We start from the raw sequence: 19,150 nt of genomic DNA, 5'->3' as shown, positions 1-19,150 counted from the left end.
ACCCACTACTCGGAGACACGCTCTTCCGAAGGGGGTCCCCCACAGCCCACTCCACAGTGACAGCGGGAGCGAGTGGAGACCCCAGCGCCCCCGTTCTCGACTGCCAAGACGTTAGGCTCGAAGCATGTCTGCCCCCCAAATCTGCCGACTGGAGGCAAGTCCAAGGCGAAAGCGCCTCGGCCCCCTTCCCCGCGGAGGGAGTCCTGCCCCTCCTCCCTCCGCCCCGCAGGCCAGGCAGGGCAGGGGGGCGGGGTCCGCGGGCGCTTACCTTGCCCAGCCTCCGCCGCTTCAGCCGTCTCCTCGCCGCCTAACTAGGTGCTGCGCCCGACACCGCGGCCGCCACAGCGACTCTGCGGCCTCGCCCGGCCCCCAACTCCTGCCAGGCCCGTGGAGGGGAAGGGGCAGCCGGAGAAGCAGCAGGAGCCCAGCAAGGAGGAAGCGCCCTTGCCTGCCAAGCCCGCCCCGCCCCGCCCCAGGCACAAGGCTGGGCCCAGTGCCCCGGAAGTAAAGGGGCGGGACGAAGCCGATGCCGTCGCTCTCCCGGGGAAGTGCGCGGGCAAGGGGCTCTCTGCTGTGGCACGGGCACGAGGGGGCTGCGCGCGCCCTGCCTCTAGGAATCCCCGGCGGCAGGGGAGGGGGGGAGGGAGGGGGCAGCGCGCCTGCTCTTCAGCGAGGGCTGCGAGGGGGACGGGCACGGGCACAGCTTGCTTCATGGGTTGCGAAACTCAAATTGCTTCCCTTCCTCGTGTTCTCACTGCCTTTGTAGGGGGTCGATGAAGTATTTCCCCTGGGAGTAAATTTAACGCCGGTGCCCTGACAGTTTGGAATCCAGCCCTCACAAACTCCGTGGCTGTTTAGGTCCCTTGACCCTCCTCCCTCGGTACTCGCGGTGCTGCCGCTGCCGAGTGAGATCCTCCGCTTGGTTTGTTTGTTTGTTTATTTATTTATTTAGATTTTTATACCGCTCATTTCTTTGCAGCTCTGGGCGGTTTACATTGAACATTATATAATACAAATTACATGGAACGATGTATAGTACCAACAGTATGTAACATAAACTTTCATAAACCGTATGTAACATAAACCACATTATAAATAACAATTAACAGTAACATTGGGGGTTGGTTTCATGGGTTGGTTCTTTTAGTCTGGGGGGGTTCAGCAACTGTTCTACATCAGTCAGTCTCAAGCAAAAGCCTGGTGGCTTGCAGGCCCTGCATAACTGGAGGTTTGGGCAGGGCTCTGATCTCAGGGAGCTCGTACCACCAGAATGCTCTGGCCCTTGTTGAGGACCGACGTGCTTCTCTGGGGCCAGGGATCTGTAGCCAGTTGGAGGTGGCGGAGCGTAGGGCTCTTTTGGGGGTATAGGCAGGGAGGCGGTCTCAAATACACTGGGCCCAAACCACGTACGGCCTTAAAGGTGATTACCAGAACCTTAAGCTTGATCCGGAATTCAACTGGGATCCAGCCAAGTTGTTGGAGTACCGGCTGGATGTGGGATCTCCATGGTGTTTTCGTGAGAATCCTGGCAGAGCATTCTGCACCAGTTGTAGTTTCCGGATCAAGGATAAGGGTAGGCCTGCGTAGAGGGAGTTGCAGAAATCCAGCCTAGAGGCGACCGTCGCGTGGATCACTGTGGCTACGTGCTCTGGGTCCAGGTAGGGTGCTAGTAGCTTGGCTTGGCGGAGGTGGTAGAATGCCAGCCGCACTACCTTTGTGACCTGGGCCTCCATTGTAAGGGAGGTGTCCAGGGTCACGCCCAGGTTCCTGGCTGTGTGCGTTGGTGAGAGTTGCACACCGTCCAGGGTGGCCAGGCGCGCTTCCTCCCATGGTCCCTTCCTACCCAACCACAGGACCTCCGTCTTTGCAGGGTTGAGCTTCAGGCAACTCTGCTTGATCCATTTTGTCACTGCTTCCAGACATCTGGCTAAGGGTTCTGGGGGAGAATCAGGGCGGTCATCCATCAGGAGATAGAGCTGGGTGTCATCTGCATATTGGTATATACTTGGTATATACTTGGTTTGTGCTGGTATATACTACTGGGCGTGATTTTCTGCTGAGCTTTTCACTGTTCCCAAGACACAGATAGTGCCAAAAAGTACGTTTTGGCAGTACAGATTATACAAACCCAAATGTGATACACGGATGCATCCCCCCCCCCCCCAATGCACAATCTGATCCATCTCCTTTTTCTCTATCCTCATCATCCCTCTTTTCCGCATTCTTTCTTGAATGGGCAAAACAGCTTTCTCATTTCCACGACAACACCAGCAATGTGGTCATTTTATTGAAGGCAATGGGTTTGAAAGGGCGTAACTCTCTGTAGGACTGCGCTATAAGTAACCTGCCCTTTTCCGTTCCTGGCTTTCAGTCATATTTTCGTACATCCTGATTCTTTAACATAGTTCCACAGAACTACATGCCAACATGAAATAAGTAAATTTTTGATATTCCTCCCAGTGTGAAAACAGCTCTCAGTTGGCACCCTACCAAACAGCTGGATAAACAATTTTTTTAAATTATTTAACAATTTTATTTTTTCCTCTCTGGTGTTCAGAACATTATAACGACCAATTTCCAATTAATAATCCAACCAAAAGGCATGCATAATAACTCTGCAGGAAAGAAGGCAGCATGATATAGCCTGATCTTGTCAGTTCTCAGAAGCTAAGTTTCTCCCGATGAAGCCTTTGCCAAGGAATGCAGTGGCAAACCACCTCCTCATTTGCCTTGGAAGGCCCATGCAGGGTTGACCCTAAGACAGTTATGACTTGTCAGCACTTTACATACAGCGTAACTGTATGCAGGCGTATCATCCCTGGGCCTAACAAATCTGTGCATCTTTATATTGTATCTCAGCGGGAAAGTCATTGTGCATGATAAATCCTTGCTTATGTGGACACAAAATCAGAATGTGTATGAAACAGCTGACAGGTTACAGGGAGAACCAAATTTAACAGTCTTGTTTACTTAAATGTGATCCAACTATCTCGGAATATAAACTGAGAACATCTAATGGAAGTTAAATGGAATACTGACAAAACTGTTTGCATTCTGCGAAAAACATAAAAGGTAACCAGTTCTCAGTACTGTAGATAGCAAGTCTATGTATTTCCACACTATTTCCAGTCCTTGTTTAATTTTTTCCATTTTCAGTTTATCCTTTGTTGTATTATCCAACTATTTAAAATCCTGATTCATTTTCTGTTGGGATTGTATATTCAGAGTTTTAATAATAATACACATATCAGATTTGTGAAACCGTAGCTTATTTGTGGCTTAATTATTTCAGCCCAATAATTCAAATAATGGCGTGTCTTAACAAATGTTGTTATCTTTTTTTGTTATCTTTCTCTGCCCTGTAGAAACTTAGCCTGCATTATGGTGAGGGTGGATGCAACAAAGAACAAGCCAGGATTAAACCAGAATGTCTGCATTCATATATTACATGAAATCACAGTTAAGACTAATGAATTTAAAATGACTTCCAACTACACTTTCAGTTTCCAGTTTGGCATACATTAACCAGCCATACTTAGTGGACCATCCTTTGTTGGGATATCACACTCAATGTACTCTAAACCATGATTCTGTGTAAATGAGCCAAGAAATGTTTCTGAAGTGTATGCCATGCTACCCACACGCATACCGTGAAGAGTCATCCATTCGTTAAGATGATACACTCTGATGGCTTGTTCCCATTGCCAGTCTGGGCTTCTTTTATACTTGGCTTTGTTAGCGTCACCAGCTGAAGATGTAGATTAAAAAAAACAACACTGCTCTGGCAGCCAAGCTAATAAAACTCAAGATAAATTTCTCTAACAAAGATTAACAGATTAATAGTAGGAGTCTACATTATGGGAATCAGGAGGGAGGATATCATTATGAAGGACAGCTAGGCAAAGGTAGATAAAAAATTTAGTGACAACAGTATTCTGAATCATATGAAAAACTTTTATGTACTGTGATAAAAACATGAAAAATTGGGGGAGGAACTTAAAAGGGGAATAAAAAGTCAATCATATAGGATCTAGAAGTCATTTATGTTATAGGCTATGAGCTTTGGTGCTCAACTGAGTTATCATTAGTACACTATAAAGCCAAAATATATGTCCCATGCCTTTAGGTATAGGGGAAAAATAAATCCTTACCTTACTAACGTGTAATTTGAATGTTTCAGAAACAACCAATTGTTAATTTTACTTTCATAGCCTAAACAACTTAAGTAAGAATGTGCTGTGGTTTTGTAGGGGGAGAAATTAATCACCGTGCATCTTATAATTTTTTTAAACCATGAACTTTTGTTGAACTCTTGTGGTGAAAATCATTATATAGACCTAATTTAGAACATTTTATATAGAACTGCATGTTAAAAACTCTACTAGTTTGCTGAGTAAAGGAGAAGAAAAGTGGTCATGCTGCTCTGTTACCTGAATGGTTAAGAGTGTTGGAATTAGGTCAACCATCCTTGGAGGCTAAAGGTTGGTAACTGGCCTTCAGCTTGTATCTCAAAGTGTTCCATAACAACTCCTGATATCTATCTTTATAAATAAATAAGCAGATTCTCATAAATCCTCTTGGTCCAAGATTCTTGACACAAGACTCTTATTGGACTAAACCATGACATTATTCAGGGCTAGAAGCCATAGTTGTGGTTGAAGAATATCCAAGAAAGGGATTACTTGAGCACATGGTCTCATGCCCACAAGGTTTGATCTTTATTTGTATTCCTCCAACCAAATGTCTGCCTTCCTGTGTTTATTATCTAGCTATCCCAAATTGTTTTAGAGCTTTCTTATCCCACTCCTGTTACAGAGAGAAGATTAAGAAAGATTCCTTACTCATACCACTTTTGTGATTGTTCTCAGGAGAAAATTGGTACTTTAATACATATTTTATTGGAGTGTCATCTTTATATTAGACTTAGAAAAGGGGTTTTAACACAGTACCTAGATAATTTTTCATCTTTGTCTCCGATAAAAGATCTGACAGATTCTTTAACCTTACCCTTGCTATTGCAAGGTTTTTCCATTGGTTTAGTGTTGTGTCCAGATGATCTTAACAGAACTTTTTTTTTTTTTTTTTACTGCTCAAGACTTTATTCAAGGAGTTTTAATCAGATTAAAGGAAAGAAAAGGAATAAAGGTGAAGGACAAGATGACAGAACCTAAGCAGTATCATGACTGGAAACCACTGGCTTTTCTTCAGCGATTCAGAAACAAAAGTATTAAGCCAAATCCTAAAAAAGTGAAGCTTAAACAGTGGGCTAAACTGAATAAAATGAAGTTCAATAGGGACAAATATAAAGTTCTGTATTTAGGTAGAAAAACCAAATACACCAATATAGGATGGGGGAGACTTGTCTTGGCAGTAGCATGTGCAAAAATGGATCTAGGAGTCTTAGTAGACCACACATTGAACATGAGTCAGCAGTGTGACTCAGTGGCTAAAAAGGTAAATGGGTTTTGGGCTGTATCAAATGGAGTATTGTGTCTAGATCACAGGAGGTGATAGTACCACTTTGCTCTGGTTTGGCCTCACTTGGACTACTGTGTTCAGTTTTGGGCACCCCAGTTGAAGAGGGATGTAGACAAACTGGAGTGTGTCCAGAGGAGGGCAATAAAGATGGTGAGGGGTTTGGAGACCAAGTATAAAGAAAAGCTTGGGGAGCTTGGTCCTTTTAGCCTGGAGAAGACACGACTGAGAGGGGATCTGGTAACTATCTTCAAGTATTTAAAAGGGTGCCATATAGAGGATGGAGCAGAGTAGTTCTCTCTTGCTCTGGAGGGATGGACCAGAAACAATGGGATGAAATTAATTCAAAAGAAATTCCGTCTAAAAACCAGGAAGAAGTTCCTGACAGAGAGGTTTCTCAGTGAAACAGGCTTCCTTGGAAGATGGTGGGTTCTCAATCTTTGGAAATTTTTAAACAGAAGCTAGATAGCCATCTGATGGACAGGCTGAAGAATCGAGGGGGTGGCAGGTTACAGTGGATGAGCGATAGGGTTGTGAGTATCCTGCATAGTGTAGGGGGTTGGACTAGATCAGTGGTCCCCAACCTTTTTATCACCGGGCACCACTCAACGCTTGACAATTTTACTGAGGCCCGGTGTGTGGGGGGGTAGTTTACTCCTCTACTCTCAACCACTGCCCTAATGCTCTCTGATCGCTATGGTAATGTTTAAACATCCCTTCAAAATAAGATACAGACACGCCACAACAATGAACATAAGGAACATTTTATTTTCATGGAAATTTTAACTCATGACAATGACAAATCAATGGGAACCCTGAGCTTGTTTCTCTGCACCGAGATAGTCCCATCTGGGAGTGATGGGAGACAATGACACCCGAAGTGTGTTGTAAAGGGCCGGGGGGGGGAAGGCGTCCTTCGCGGCCCACCTCCAATTAGTCGAAGGACCACACGTGGTCCGCGGCCCACAGATTGGGGATCGCTAGACTAGATGACCCATGAGGTCCCTTCCAACTCTATTATTCTATGATTCTATATCAGATATTCCCTCACAATGGAAGGAGTAAAAGTCTACTGTGATGATTTCGCACTCCCTTGAAGAATTTCCCTTTATATTGTTCTTAACTGAGCAGCCCCTTATTCTTTCTTATTTTTCTCTGGCTGTCCCACCCAGTCATTTGAATGAATATTGGTAAATATTGACCCAGCCTTGGGAACTGAAGAAAAAGACTAAAATTCTTCTTTTGTCCTCGTTTTATAAGGGGACACGAACAGCTGATGTCAAAATTGTTTTCTTTCACTTTGAGGAGAAATGGTTTAGGACTTATGAAGTAAACAGGCAACAGGAAAGAAGTTACTTTGTATAACTGGTCACAAACAAGTAACTTTCCATTATTCAGACAAGTTTTTAAAACTAGAAGCAAGAAATTTCTTGGCAGTCTCTGCTTACATAAACAAGCATAAGCTTCTTGATATCTCATACATTTGCACAAGTTTCAGTTTCCTTCCTTACTGGCTAAGGATTATCCCCATCATCTAGGCGCTATTTCCCTTAGACACGATAGGGATGGGCTATACATCCCACTTCCCTGAATGAGGATCCTTCTTGATCCTCTCAGTTTGCTTCGTTTTCTCATTGTTAACTCCCAACTGACATTCTCAACTGAATAATTTCTTTAACCCCCCTTGTCACTCAAGGCTTTCAAGCTAGGTTACAGCAAGTAACCATATACTATCCATCTCATGTATGCTTGTAAGATTGCAGCCATCCAAAATATGCCATCCCTGGATGATGAGAAAGGCATCCATAGCATTATTGGAATGACAAATTTTAAAATCAAGTCAGGGAACCCAGCAGTAGCAAGCTTTTGATTAAGTGAAACAATTGATTACTAATGCACCAGTCTTATAATATTTCCATCCAGGGCAACTTTAAGTCTCAATATGATGCATCTGAAAATGGCCTTGGTGCAGTCTTGTTGCAGAATTGTCCAATTGCATATGCAAGCAGAACTTTGTCAGAGACTGAAAGACAGCACATGCCCAAATTGAGAAATAGCTGCTTCTGCTGCTGGTTTTAGGAATGGAATAATCACCATTCCACAAACCATCTGAGACAGTCACCCCAACACGTTTACTGAATACTCTAAAGAGATTACAGCAAGGGTTTTTTTTACTACAATTCTTCAATGTGGAGTTCAAATATTGTCCCAGTTGACAAATAGTACTAGCTGACACCCTTAGCAGAGCCTATGTGCCAAACGGCAGTGAGTCTGAAGAGGAGAACCAGGATACTGAAGCCATCAATATGCTACTCTGTCTTCCCATTTCAGCAAAGAAACTCCAGGAAAGTCAAGAGGCTACAGATGAGGATGTAGAGCTGCAGGCTATCAAGGCAACAATAGTAAAAGGATGGCCTGAAGACAAACAGCAGGAGCACAGCCATTCTTTCAATTCAAAGATGACCTGAGTGTACAAAATCTTTTTTGAGGGAAGTTATATCAACTTCCTTACTTTAAGGAGGTCATGCAAAAAAATTCCCTGCTTCTCATCCAGGGGTTGCAAGTTGCCTTAGAAGGTTAAAGAAGTCTGATTATTAGCCAGGCATGAACTCCAAGCTATGATCCTTGGTAGGAGGATGTAATACTTGTCAGTCCTGTGACAATCAACAACACAAGGAAATTAATATCACAGCCAAAGTTGTTCAGGGTTTTTTTATTGTTCAAGAGGAAAACTGCAGAATTTACTTGGAAGATACTGTACCATGCTACAACATACTGCACAGTTACCAAGAAAGTATTGTGTTGAAATACATCAACATAAATATTGAAAGCAATTTTGTATATGTTCACATAGTTTGTAATCTACCTTTTCAACAAGTGTTCATTTAGAATCACAGTAACATTACATTTTAACACATCCCTATATATAAAAGTTTCCAATATCATCAGCTTCAAACAGATTATTTTTTTAAAGAATGGGACAGAACCGTCCTCTAAGCAGCACAGAATATGGCATAAAAATGAAAGAGGTCACCAAATGTTGAAATGCTTTAGGCACAACCCAGTCCAAATTAAGCACTGTTACATTCTGCTTGGTTCAGTTCGACTTAAACTTTCTTAACGTGGGCTTGATCACACCCTTTATTTGGCAAATAGAATGTCTATATATTCTCATGAAGAATCTTCCTTTATACATGTTTGTAGAATTTGCAAGAGGCTAAAAGTTGCATGGGTGCAATTGTCAGTATTCAAGATTGTGCCTTATAATATTCTGTGGCCTGTGTTTATATATGGTTTGTTGTTAATTATATGTTGCTGAGTTTGTAGGAAATTAATAAAAAGAAAACCACCTGGTACGGACAAGAAATGCTGTGTCTTAAACATTAACATATCATCAGCCATGATACAATTATATAATACATATGATTAAACACATTGATTTTTTCCCCTAAACTGTTAGAATTAAATACACTTTAAAGAGCCATCTGATATTTTTTGCCAGTCTAGTTCAGTGCCATCTGACTTAAATGACAGGGAAAAAAAATAATGTTATATGTTCTGTTCAAAGGAGCAGCAGTATTACTTTCTATGGTCTGCAGGAAAGGCCCCTTTGTTCCCAGCAGCTGCTTTCTGTGTAAAAGATATGTAGCAATAATTTAACTTTTCCTAAGGAAAAAATAAACCAAAGTCAGGTGCATGGCAAATGCAGAACACAGTTTAATTATTATGCATTTACAGCAACCATAACAAAACCCCAGATAGTTCCATGACAAAACTAAACATGTCTTTTAATTAATCAACAGGCTCAGGAGCCTGAGGAGGCAGACATTTTATGCCCACATTCTTCTTAGCACCTGAAACTCATATTCTAAAGAATTCCTGCAAATGTGCCCTGAAACCATTCCAAACAGTCCACTCTTCACCAAAAATGGTTAATTATTTGACAATACATATGGGAAGACAGTAAATTCAGTGCAGAATAAGATGACATCCAGTGTTGAGGACTGCAGCAACTTCTTCAAATGACAAGCTCTTCTTTTACTGACAGCAGCGGCATCAGGAGCCGTTATATCCTCCAAATTACTTCCTCTGTCAATCCAAACAGAAATGGTGAAGAGTTTATGAAGTTTTCAGCCTTTGTTATACAGTGATCAGACAGCAAAAAAAAAAAGGGGGGGGGATACTTTCCTCACAGTCACCTGTTTCTAAAGGTACCAATAAGTTGTCACCCTAACCCTCAACACAGCTCAGCTTGCATCAGTCTTCTGACCTTACCACTTCATAAAAGGATTCAATTTTCTTGTGTCATTGCCTTTCATTTTTATTTGGGTGATGGATTATTAGCAAACAACAGATAGAGAGCAGATAGATTAGAGTAGAAACAGAGAAAAAGACACAGATATTGTACCTTATTGTTGAATAGGAGTGTTTGTCAACATAAGGTGTTGAAAGTTGACTCCTGTCCTGGACTATTAAATCCATCAATCAAGTTCTTATTACAATCGTCTATGCTGAGACTTTCACTAGACAGTTTAGGATAAGTGGCCTGGCCAGTAAAATCTAGTAGATCTTCAAGAGCCTTGCCATTATTTGATCCATTTTGGTCCAAAGATACACCTGGCATTATTTCATTCAATGGCGAAAATTCAGGAATGGAAATGAGTTCTTCCTTTGAAGCTGGACTATACAGGGAAGGAGGAAAAACGAAACAAGTTTTTACTAAATATTTTAACAACACTCATAGACTAAATGCCATTTGTGTCAAAATACTTATATTATTAAAGCATTCCCATTGCTCACTTATTTTTATAGTCAGTGGGCATTAGATAGTTTAATGTACAATTTGAGTCTTGAGTACAGTGGTAGTCCTAGGCGTACTCATCTGAACGGAAGCCCTGGTAAACACAATGAATTAGGTTGGTAAACAACATGCCAACCATCAAGCTGTACAAGTCTGACCCTTTGATATGAAAGTATTTTGTGTCTTAGTGGACCAGAGTTAGATAAATACTATATCAAAGATTATTGTGAAAGGGAAGTGGGAGAAGTGTATTATTTTGACAGAATTTAATTATAAATTAACTTTAAATGCTAAATTACAGGGCTTTACGAAGAAGGATGAAGATGATTCTGTTGATTTTTAAAGATATCGCTGGGCTTTCACTACTATTGACTAAGGGAAACTTATGGAGAACCTAATGAAGTCTGGAAATGCAGGCAATGCTTGGTCCTTCTAGAGTGATTCCAGAAGGAGATAATGAGCAACTTTTGCTCCTTCCCATAGAAATATTCTATGGAATTCCGCAGGAATAAATATTGCCACCAGTGTTCTTTAACATGAGATGAGGAGTGGAAGGAGGTATCCAGAATTATAATCAGTATGAAATATTTTCCTTTTCACCAAGCAGTGTGATGCTGATGTCTCAGCCCACTTTTGAACCAAATAAATGACTAAGATCAATGCAGACAACATGGAAACATTGTTAATGAGGGACTTGGCAAACAAAAAATTGAGAAACACCTCTCTTAGGACCAGTTTCACATCCTAGGGATGCTATTGGACCTTGATTTATTCTTTAATTTCAGGGGCTGGCAGCATTAGTTAAGTTCACTAACTGTGCCCAGTACTGGAAGGCCAGGAGCTATCTATATCTTAGAGACCTCCCTGCTAGACTGCTCCTGATGATGATTTGGAAAGTTCAGTTAGTGCAAAATGTCACAGCCAGACTGTTGTTTGATACTGACTACCAGTATGTAACTGCACCAAATTTATGAAATTATCTTTAGTTCATGAGGCCTGGCATAATTTGGGTTTTATGTGCCTCTCATATGAATCTCAGCAAGATCAGCTAAGCACTTCCTACTTCAATTTAGGTCTCATGGAAAACTGGATTTGCTTCTACCTGAAGCAGGGAATTTGTTATAATCGGCCCCATTGCTCAGGAACTTCCCTACTTTTGCTGTACATCAAGTTCTATCTTTGTAGGTGTTTTGGGAAAAGAAAAAATGTTTGTATTTCAGTTAGTTATAGTTAATAAGATTTCTCTCTGGCCTTAGTTCTGATATTTGGGGGATGCTGTTTTCTGTTCTTTGGCAATGCTTAGTTTTTGTTGCTATGTTGTTTTCTGCTTTGGAATATGAAAAACATTTTTTTCTGATTTTTAAATGTTTTGAGGAAAACACCACATTAAATATCACATAAATATACAAAACCAAAGCAGTCTCAGACATAGGAAACTAGAGAAAGAGTTCTTCAGGTCCTGGCCAAGATTTTAATGGTATGCACCTCACATCCATAGACTGAACTTCATCTGTTGAATCATCCATGATGTTAGACTTCCCATCCATTGTATCCAGTTGAATAAGGCTCATAAGTGGCTTAAGTCCATTTGAAAATACATCATGAGAGAAAGAGTCAGGCACAGCACATCCTAGGCCTTTATCTTCTTTACAGGTTGTCAGCCCATTCATTTCTATGAAAGAATCCCATTAGGAAATGTGACTTTTCAAAGGACAAAAAGATTTAAGTAATGGAGGTTAAAAGATGAAAGGGATCCATCATGTTGTATGATGAGATCCTATGACAAATGCAAGGTTGTTCTCTAGAAAAATGTATACTGAATATCATGCCTTAGCTGCAGACAAGGTCTGCAGACTTAGTCAAAAACTGAAATGATTAAAAATAAAAAGGATAATATGGAAGCTGGACATTCAGATGACTGTTAGACATCACTACTTGTAACAGGTCTGCCTACTAAGAATTCTGAACATCTCACCTAACCTGTAGAGAAAACTAGATAAAACAGTCATCTCAGACACAAAATTAAGGGATCATTGCAGTCTGACTTTCTGCTCATTGCTTATTTCCAGTTCTCTCTCTTCTTAGCAGCTAATTTTCCCTTCTCTTTCTTCCTCCTAACTCTCAACAATATCTGAAAAGAAGGAAACATAAGAGGAGAAAAATAGCGATTGGAGAAAGGCAGGTAGCAGCATGTGAGTGTAAGTTTGGAAGTGCAGTGTGTGAAAACACTGACTGATTTATTTTATTTAGAAAATGTGCATTCCACCTCTCCAGACCACCTCAAAATCATAAAACCAAGCAATTAAACAATAAAAACAAACCATAACAATAAACAACTTCCCAGATGAGATCAGGACCCTACAGGAAACAAACCAGTTCTGTAGGGCCTGTAAGATGGAGTTGCTTCACCAGGCTTATGGGCGAGGCCCACACACCACCAAAAGAACTGGCCTCCCAACAGAACAAGTGCAAATAGATTAAGGTAATAAGACCAACCCAACTTAAATACACCTTTGCCTGAGCACTTTACCCTCCACTACCACACTCTGACAGAATGAGATGCCCCCATGCTACTTAACACTGTTTTAACAATTTCAGCTAATATTAATTCTTTAATGAATTTGTATTATTTGAAATAACTGGAATATTTTAATGTATTTTCATGATGTAAAGCACTCTTAGCCCCTGGGAAAGGCGATTTATAATAAAATAAATAACACATCAACAAAACAATCCAAACATGAATCAAATGAAGTCAATTAAAATATGCCAATGAAACAGCCAATAAAGGCAGCCAGGGTATAAAACAGAACAGTCTAACATAATATTAATAAACCTGACTAGCAGCAGATTATAAAACAGCTAAAGAGATGGAACCTGTTAGTTAAAAGCCTAAGGAGAAATATTTTGGACTGACAGTAAGTTAAGTGCCAGTCAAGCCTCAAGGGGGAGGGTATTCAAAAGGCAATGCCCTACATTCAAAAGAATTAGCAGTTTATCAAGCCCAAATTATCTTTCTATATGCAGTCCCAACAAACATAACAGTCTACCAGTTTTTGTGAAGTTATGGATTTGCAGTGTTACAAGTAGGGACCAGTGAGACTCATGGAGAGAGGCATCTCTCTCCCCTCCATTCATGTACCAACAGGGAAGATTTTGTTTGGTCATCCCCATCCTCTGCCCTCTCCTCAGGTCCACCAGTTGAGGCTCCCTCACCCACCCTTCTCTAGATTTGCCACTTCAGCAGCAGTTTTGAAAGGATGGGACATTGAGAGCAAGAGAAACTTAATCTCCTCCTCACCTTCCCATCTCAACCACAGCTGTTTCAGTGACAGTTTCTATAGGGAACTGCAGCAGAAACTCCGCCCTTCCTTGCCCAAATGCCTGCACACCACCAATGAGTCTGCTTGGCCCATAGTCAATCTGTCCATCTTTCTCTCACTGCTTGACAGTGAGGGGGCAGTGACAGTAGTTCACTTGCCTACCCAAAATGGGTGGTGGTGGTGGTGGTAGCAGGTCCTGTTCCTCCATACTCACTACCACTTCATTGGTGTGGTATTGGGTCCCACTTCTTCCCACCCACCCACCCACCAGCTAGCCACCAAAGGACAGGCACAAGATGGACTGCATTAAGGTACACAGGATCACCTGTCTCTGCTTCCCCTCCACAAGGCAGCTAAATTGACATGTACACTTGGCACGTACACTTGGCACATCCTCTTTTTTTGGGGGAGATTGTAAACCCTGTATTTAATTTTTCAGGTTCTTCTGAAAAATCTTTTGCGGGGAGGAAGAGTTCTCCCAAGTTTGCTGTAAATGTATCTTCTGTGCTCACGTATTTATGTGTCTCCAGTTGGGGTCATACTGAGACACTGATGGATATACACATGAACCTTCCTTATACTGTATCAGACCCTTGATCCATCAAAGTCAGTACTCTGACAGCCAGCAGCTCTCCAAGGTCACAGGCAGAGGTCCTTCACCTTAGATGTTACTAGAACTTTTAACTGGAGATACTAGGGACTCTGGGACCTTTGCATACCACTGAGCCACAGCCCCTGATATATATATATATATTTGGGTATTAATTCAGATAGATTTGGGGAGAGGGGTATTTTTTAACTGTCTGGAATGGCTGAGCCAAAAAAATCATCAAAGTACTTGGAATTTTTCAGAACTGTTGAAGTACATTTAAAGGACTCTCGGTCTTTTTAAATACCTTTGGGGTGAATTTTCAACTTGAGAGAAAGCTTTTAAAGGTACTGCAAGCCATTTAAATGCATTCAGAGTTCATTCACACTACCACTACAAAAGGCATTTAAAGTTTAAAGGAATTACATTCCCTCTAAAATTTAAATACCTTTCACCCCTCCATTGGAAACAATGGATGATGGGAACATCTTTGAGGGCCCATAGAATTAGACTTCCTGGTCCAATTTTTTTCAAACTTGGAGGGGGGGGGATTTGCGGGAAGGCACTAGCAGTTATGTTGCAAATTTTGTGTCTCTGAGCCCCAGATACCCTGGATTGATTCTCCATTGTAGCCTGTGAGCCCATTAACTATAATAGAGCAAAAAAATTAAGTATTCCAGAATATTTACCAAATCCAAATACCATATTAGCATTGGGATTTGAGAATAGCAGGGAAATATCTATGTTTTTCAAGAACCTGAAAAATACCATTAATTATTTTTTTGCCCAGCCGTGGCCTTAATAGAAATACTGTATTCTTTACCTGGTTGACTGACAGCAATTGGCTTTGGCTGCTTATCCATATTTAGGATAATTGGCACCTCTGGCTTTGTGTCTTCCTTCTGTATCATTGAACAAAGTGTCATATTCATTAGACAAACACATTACTACCCTTTGCAAAAAAAGCAACTGGATGATATGGCATTTAAATCTTGGTTCTTAGCTTTTTCTTAAACTATGCTGCTCTGAAAATACATTACACACACTCACAGGACTGTAACGCTACAAAATAAAAAAATGTATCTCTTACTCTAGAATTCTCTTCTGAGAGGAAACTGAAATGGGCAATAGCTGTTAAGGAAAAATGAATGAAAAATTTAAGCATGATTCTTATAGCACAGCTACACCAGCATAGTATGGAACAAGTATGTGCAGTTGTTATGCCACCACATCCCTGCAGGATCCTCACATTCTTATGGGCACTAAGCCAGTTCCTGACAATGGGACTAAAAAAAAAACACACACACACAAGCATCTACCAAACGTAGCATTGCAGAGACAGCAGATCTTGCTTACTGTACAATTACCCAGCTGCTACCTGTGAATGCTCAAAAGACAATGCACACTCAGGGAGAAAATCCTGAAAGCAAAAGTGCACAGCAAGGTAAAGGGACTGTGAGAACCTTACCTGCATACTCAATTTTATTTTTAAATGACATTGTGCAACAACCATGAGGATATAGAGACATATAAGTGGATTACCCAACCACTGTTAATTTTCTTCTTAGTGAAAACAATTTATTGTATGTTGAACTAGAAAATTCTATTCAGTGTTTTGTTATTGCTAAAAACAAAGATTGCCAGTACTCATATATAAGGCAGCACTGGTGTTCACCAATCCGCCCCATAGGACTTGTAAGAGCCCCCCACCCTGCAAGGTTCCAGTACTCAGAACTGGCCAGTACCACCGTTTTTAAAAGCCCTGATCCTAGTCAAGGAAAAGATTCTGTTACAGACCTTTACTTCTGGTGTTTCACTTTTTCTTGTCCTTTTCATTATTTCATCTATTCTCTGCAATGCAAATCAGAACATATTTGTACCAGTGATTTACGACCCTTTCAGTGCAACATATTGAAATCAATGGGCACAGAATGGCCTACTTCTGTTAGGATGATAATGTTTGTCTTCCAAGTCTAAGAAAACCATTTTTCCATTTAAGATGGAGGTTATAGTAAGGAGGGAAAGTGGGTGCAACAGAGTGAAAAGGCAACAGAGTGAAACCAATGGCATTGAACTGGTTATAAGGAGCCAGTGCAGGTATATATAACGTATTTAAAAGATAAACACTACTCCCAATATCTTTTATTGAACCAGCAAATTTCTACACACATGTAAATCTGAAATAAGGTCACCTAATCTTAACATAGTAAGGTAAATGGTCTCCATACCAGTTAGTATGCAACAGATTATTCTGTTTGCAGATACCAATGAGTTGACTCCTGTGACCTGCCAGAGAAAATTTATGATGGATACAGGGTATCCTGGCTGTTCTTTCCCACAGCAGTGATTTCCACAGTCCCTGGAAAATTTACCCCAGGGGACCTGTGTGACGCAATAGCCATGCAGGTTGCAGTGAGAACGGGGCAAAGCTGCTTCCTTCTGCCTCTTGGTCCCTTTCCCCTGAAGCCTCCAGCAGTTCAAAAGTCCCACAAACCTGTGAATAAGCTTTTCTGCGATCAGAAATGGTCAGTGGGTGAGGGGAAATTGTGTGGACTTTTCAAAACTTTGTGCTGGATCTACCCTAATATGTTGCTGTTTAAGTGCAATTCACTCAAGCTGGTGATCAGTTCCATGCAACAGCAATATAGCAACTGACCAGCGAGGCTCACAAGGATAAAGAGCCAAGTTGTTCTTAAGTTGCTGTTGTTCGAGGACAGCCTTTCTCAATCTTTTTACCATTGAGAAACCCCTGAAACATTCTTCAGGCTTTGAGACATTCCTTAAGGGGTGTGATCATGCTGTATATGGTTGGAAAGCAGAGCTGTGTACAGACCCACTTGGGGCCTCTCCCCTTCCCACCCCCTCCAGACTCATCACTGGCCATTTTGGGAGGAGTGGGTGAGTCGACATAACCATATATGATCATATCACCTAATAAATGTTTAACAAATTTTAAAAATATATGAAAAATAAATTGGTTCCCACCCATTTGGAATATCCTTCAGGGCTGTCAAGAAACCCCAGGATTTCATGCAACCCTGGTTAAGAAAGACTTTTCTAGGTTGTACATGCTGATTACGAATCTTCAAACTGTGCCCTTACACAACAGATTGGAAAAAATCAGCTTTTCCCTGAACTGAAAAAAGGAAGACAGGGTCCACTTAGATACCAAACAGGCTGTGCTGGATATCATAAGCCCTGCATGGACAAAAGCCATGTGAGATGGAAATTACAGTAAGGAGGAAAGTGGGTACAACAGAGTGAAGAGACTGGATTACATCAGCTCAATGGCATTGCAGTTTCTCTTTTGGCTACATTTGTTCTTAGAATGACTGGCTCCAAGGTCTTGGATGTAGAGATGAAAAATATTTTAAGAAGGTTTGTAGTCAATTCAAACATGTTACACTAGAAGGTCATCCTGATTATCTGACTCTTTTCTTTGTCCAAGAATATTTAGGTATGGCCTACAGTTGCAAATAAGAAAAGTAACAACACTTTTATACGAGATAGGAACAATTGGATACCTTCTTTCGCTCCTGTCTTTCTTGCTCTATCTGCTGCATGATTTGTTCCCTTTCCAGACGCAGATGTTCAGCTGCCTCCCTTGCCTTTGCTTCTGCAGCTTCTTTCTATTCAAAACATGTAACCCAACATGCAAGTTATTTTATACGTTCCTAGGTAAGTTGCCAGCCATAAGAAGATTTAATTGGATTCTCTCCCATCAAAATACTTCCCAAGCCTGATTTAAAACATTCTGCAAACCATGCATGTATTACTGAAAATTATATCTACATGGTTATGGGATCTATGTGTCTGAAAACTTCCAATGCTTCTTCCCATCTGGGTCTGCTGGATCATATGGGGAAATAAATGCACCAGAGTCACCAATTTTTAGAACGGTATAATTTTTTTCATGGGATCCAGTAGAACCACAAGAAATGTGAATATTTCCTTTCAGGAACACAGTATTTCTGTCGGGCAGATACCATTTTAGGTGACAGCTATAGCAACAGAATGTGTTTCGGAGCATTTTGCAAGCAACTGATTATGGATGTCATTTTGAAGAGCAATAAAATTACTTCAAACACACTGATTGCATGGCACTTTGGCTTGCATGGTTTGCATGCAGAAGGTTCCAGTCTGTTCAGGGATTATGTTGCTGGGCTGGATGAGCCCGAGACTCTGGAGAGTGAGATGGACAATGGTCTGACTAAAGGCAAGGCAGCTTCAGAAGTTCAACCAAGAAATAATAATACAGAAGTAAAGTACTGCATGGTGATTCTTATGTTTTGCTTTCTACCAAAAATATTATGTTCAGATAATAGACTTGGGTCTTGAAAAATGTCACATCTATAGCAAGTACAAAAAGTCTTACCTGTAACTCAATCATAGCTTTCAATTCCTTTTCTTGTTTTTCTCTCAATATACGTTCTTCTTCAATTCTCCTTCTAGCTTCCTCTTCTGCTTTTCTGGCAGCCTCTTCCTCCTCATGCCTTCTTTCCTCCTCCTTCTTACGGGCCTCTTCCTCCAGCCGAATCCTCTCTTCTTCAGCCCTTCTTTTCTTCTCTTCTCTCTCGAGCCTTTAAAGCCACAGCAATATTTTAGACTGGCAGAAAGACTAATCTATGTATTAAACTCTACATAGTATACCAATGTATATTTTTCAAGGGAGGATAGGATTACCAGTTGCCTGGAAGAAAAAAAATGTCCTTTCCCTTTAGTAAAGGTTTAATGGGATTTTATTTACCAGTATTACATAGCCCTGGCCCTCCCCTTATTAATTATTTATTTTCTTAAAATACACCATCCAGGCATCTGCACGCATGGATAGTATGCAGCTCTGTACGGCTCACTCCGCCAGGAATCTGGGCATGATTCTGGATGCTTCCCTCACAATGGAAGCCCAAGTCGCAAAGGTAGTGAGGCTGGCATTTTGCCACCTCCGCCAAGCCAAACTATTAG

At 41.1% G+C, this 19,150-nt stretch overlaps 2 protein-coding genes across 16 annotated transcripts in view; both read right to left on the bottom strand.

Annotated features, from left to right (window-relative positions):
- BCLAF3 (BCLAF1 and THRAP3 family member 3) overlaps nt 1-490 on the bottom strand; it is a 49,785-nt gene extending 49,295 nt beyond the window's left edge. Inside the window, exon 1 of the mRNA XM_077343087.1 lies at nt 269-490. The gene's annotated coding sequence lies outside the window, so the exon portion shown is untranslated. The remainder of the gene's footprint in view (nt 1-268) is intronic.
- Nucleotides 491-8,161: 7,671 nt separating this feature from the next.
- MAP7D2 (MAP7 domain containing 2) overlaps nt 8,162-19,150 on the bottom strand; it is an 88,595-nt gene continuing 77,606 nt past the window's right edge. For 13 of the 15 annotated variants that reach the window (XM_077343072.1, XM_077343071.1, XM_077343074.1 and 10 more), the window contains 7 exons: nt 18,564-18,768; nt 17,713-17,817; nt 15,986-16,039; nt 15,012-15,090; nt 11,762-11,948; nt 9,884-10,157; nt 8,162-9,564 (listed from right to left, as the gene is read on the bottom strand). In XM_077343072.1, coding sequence (XP_077199187.1) covers nt 9,908-10,157; nt 11,762-11,948; nt 15,012-15,090; nt 15,986-16,039; nt 17,713-17,817; nt 18,564-18,768 — 880 coding nt within the window. In that variant the 3' untranslated portion in view covers nt 8,162-9,564; nt 9,884-9,907. Of the gene's footprint in view, nt 9,565-9,883; nt 10,158-11,761; nt 11,949-11,979; nt 12,408-15,011; nt 15,091-15,985; nt 16,040-17,712; nt 17,818-18,563; nt 18,769-19,150 lie in introns of those variants that run through there. The other 2 variants (XM_077343085.1, XM_077343086.1) reach the window with 2 other exon arrangements.

This window comes from Paroedura picta, chromosome 6 (genome assembly GCF_049243985.1).
Source record: "Paroedura picta isolate Pp20150507F chromosome 6, Ppicta_v3.0, whole genome shotgun sequence".
Taxonomy (NCBI): domain Eukaryota; kingdom Metazoa; phylum Chordata; class Lepidosauria; order Squamata; family Gekkonidae; genus Paroedura; species Paroedura picta.
Note: the sequence above shows the minus strand (reverse complement) of the source record. Positions and strands in the feature narration are given on the sequence as shown.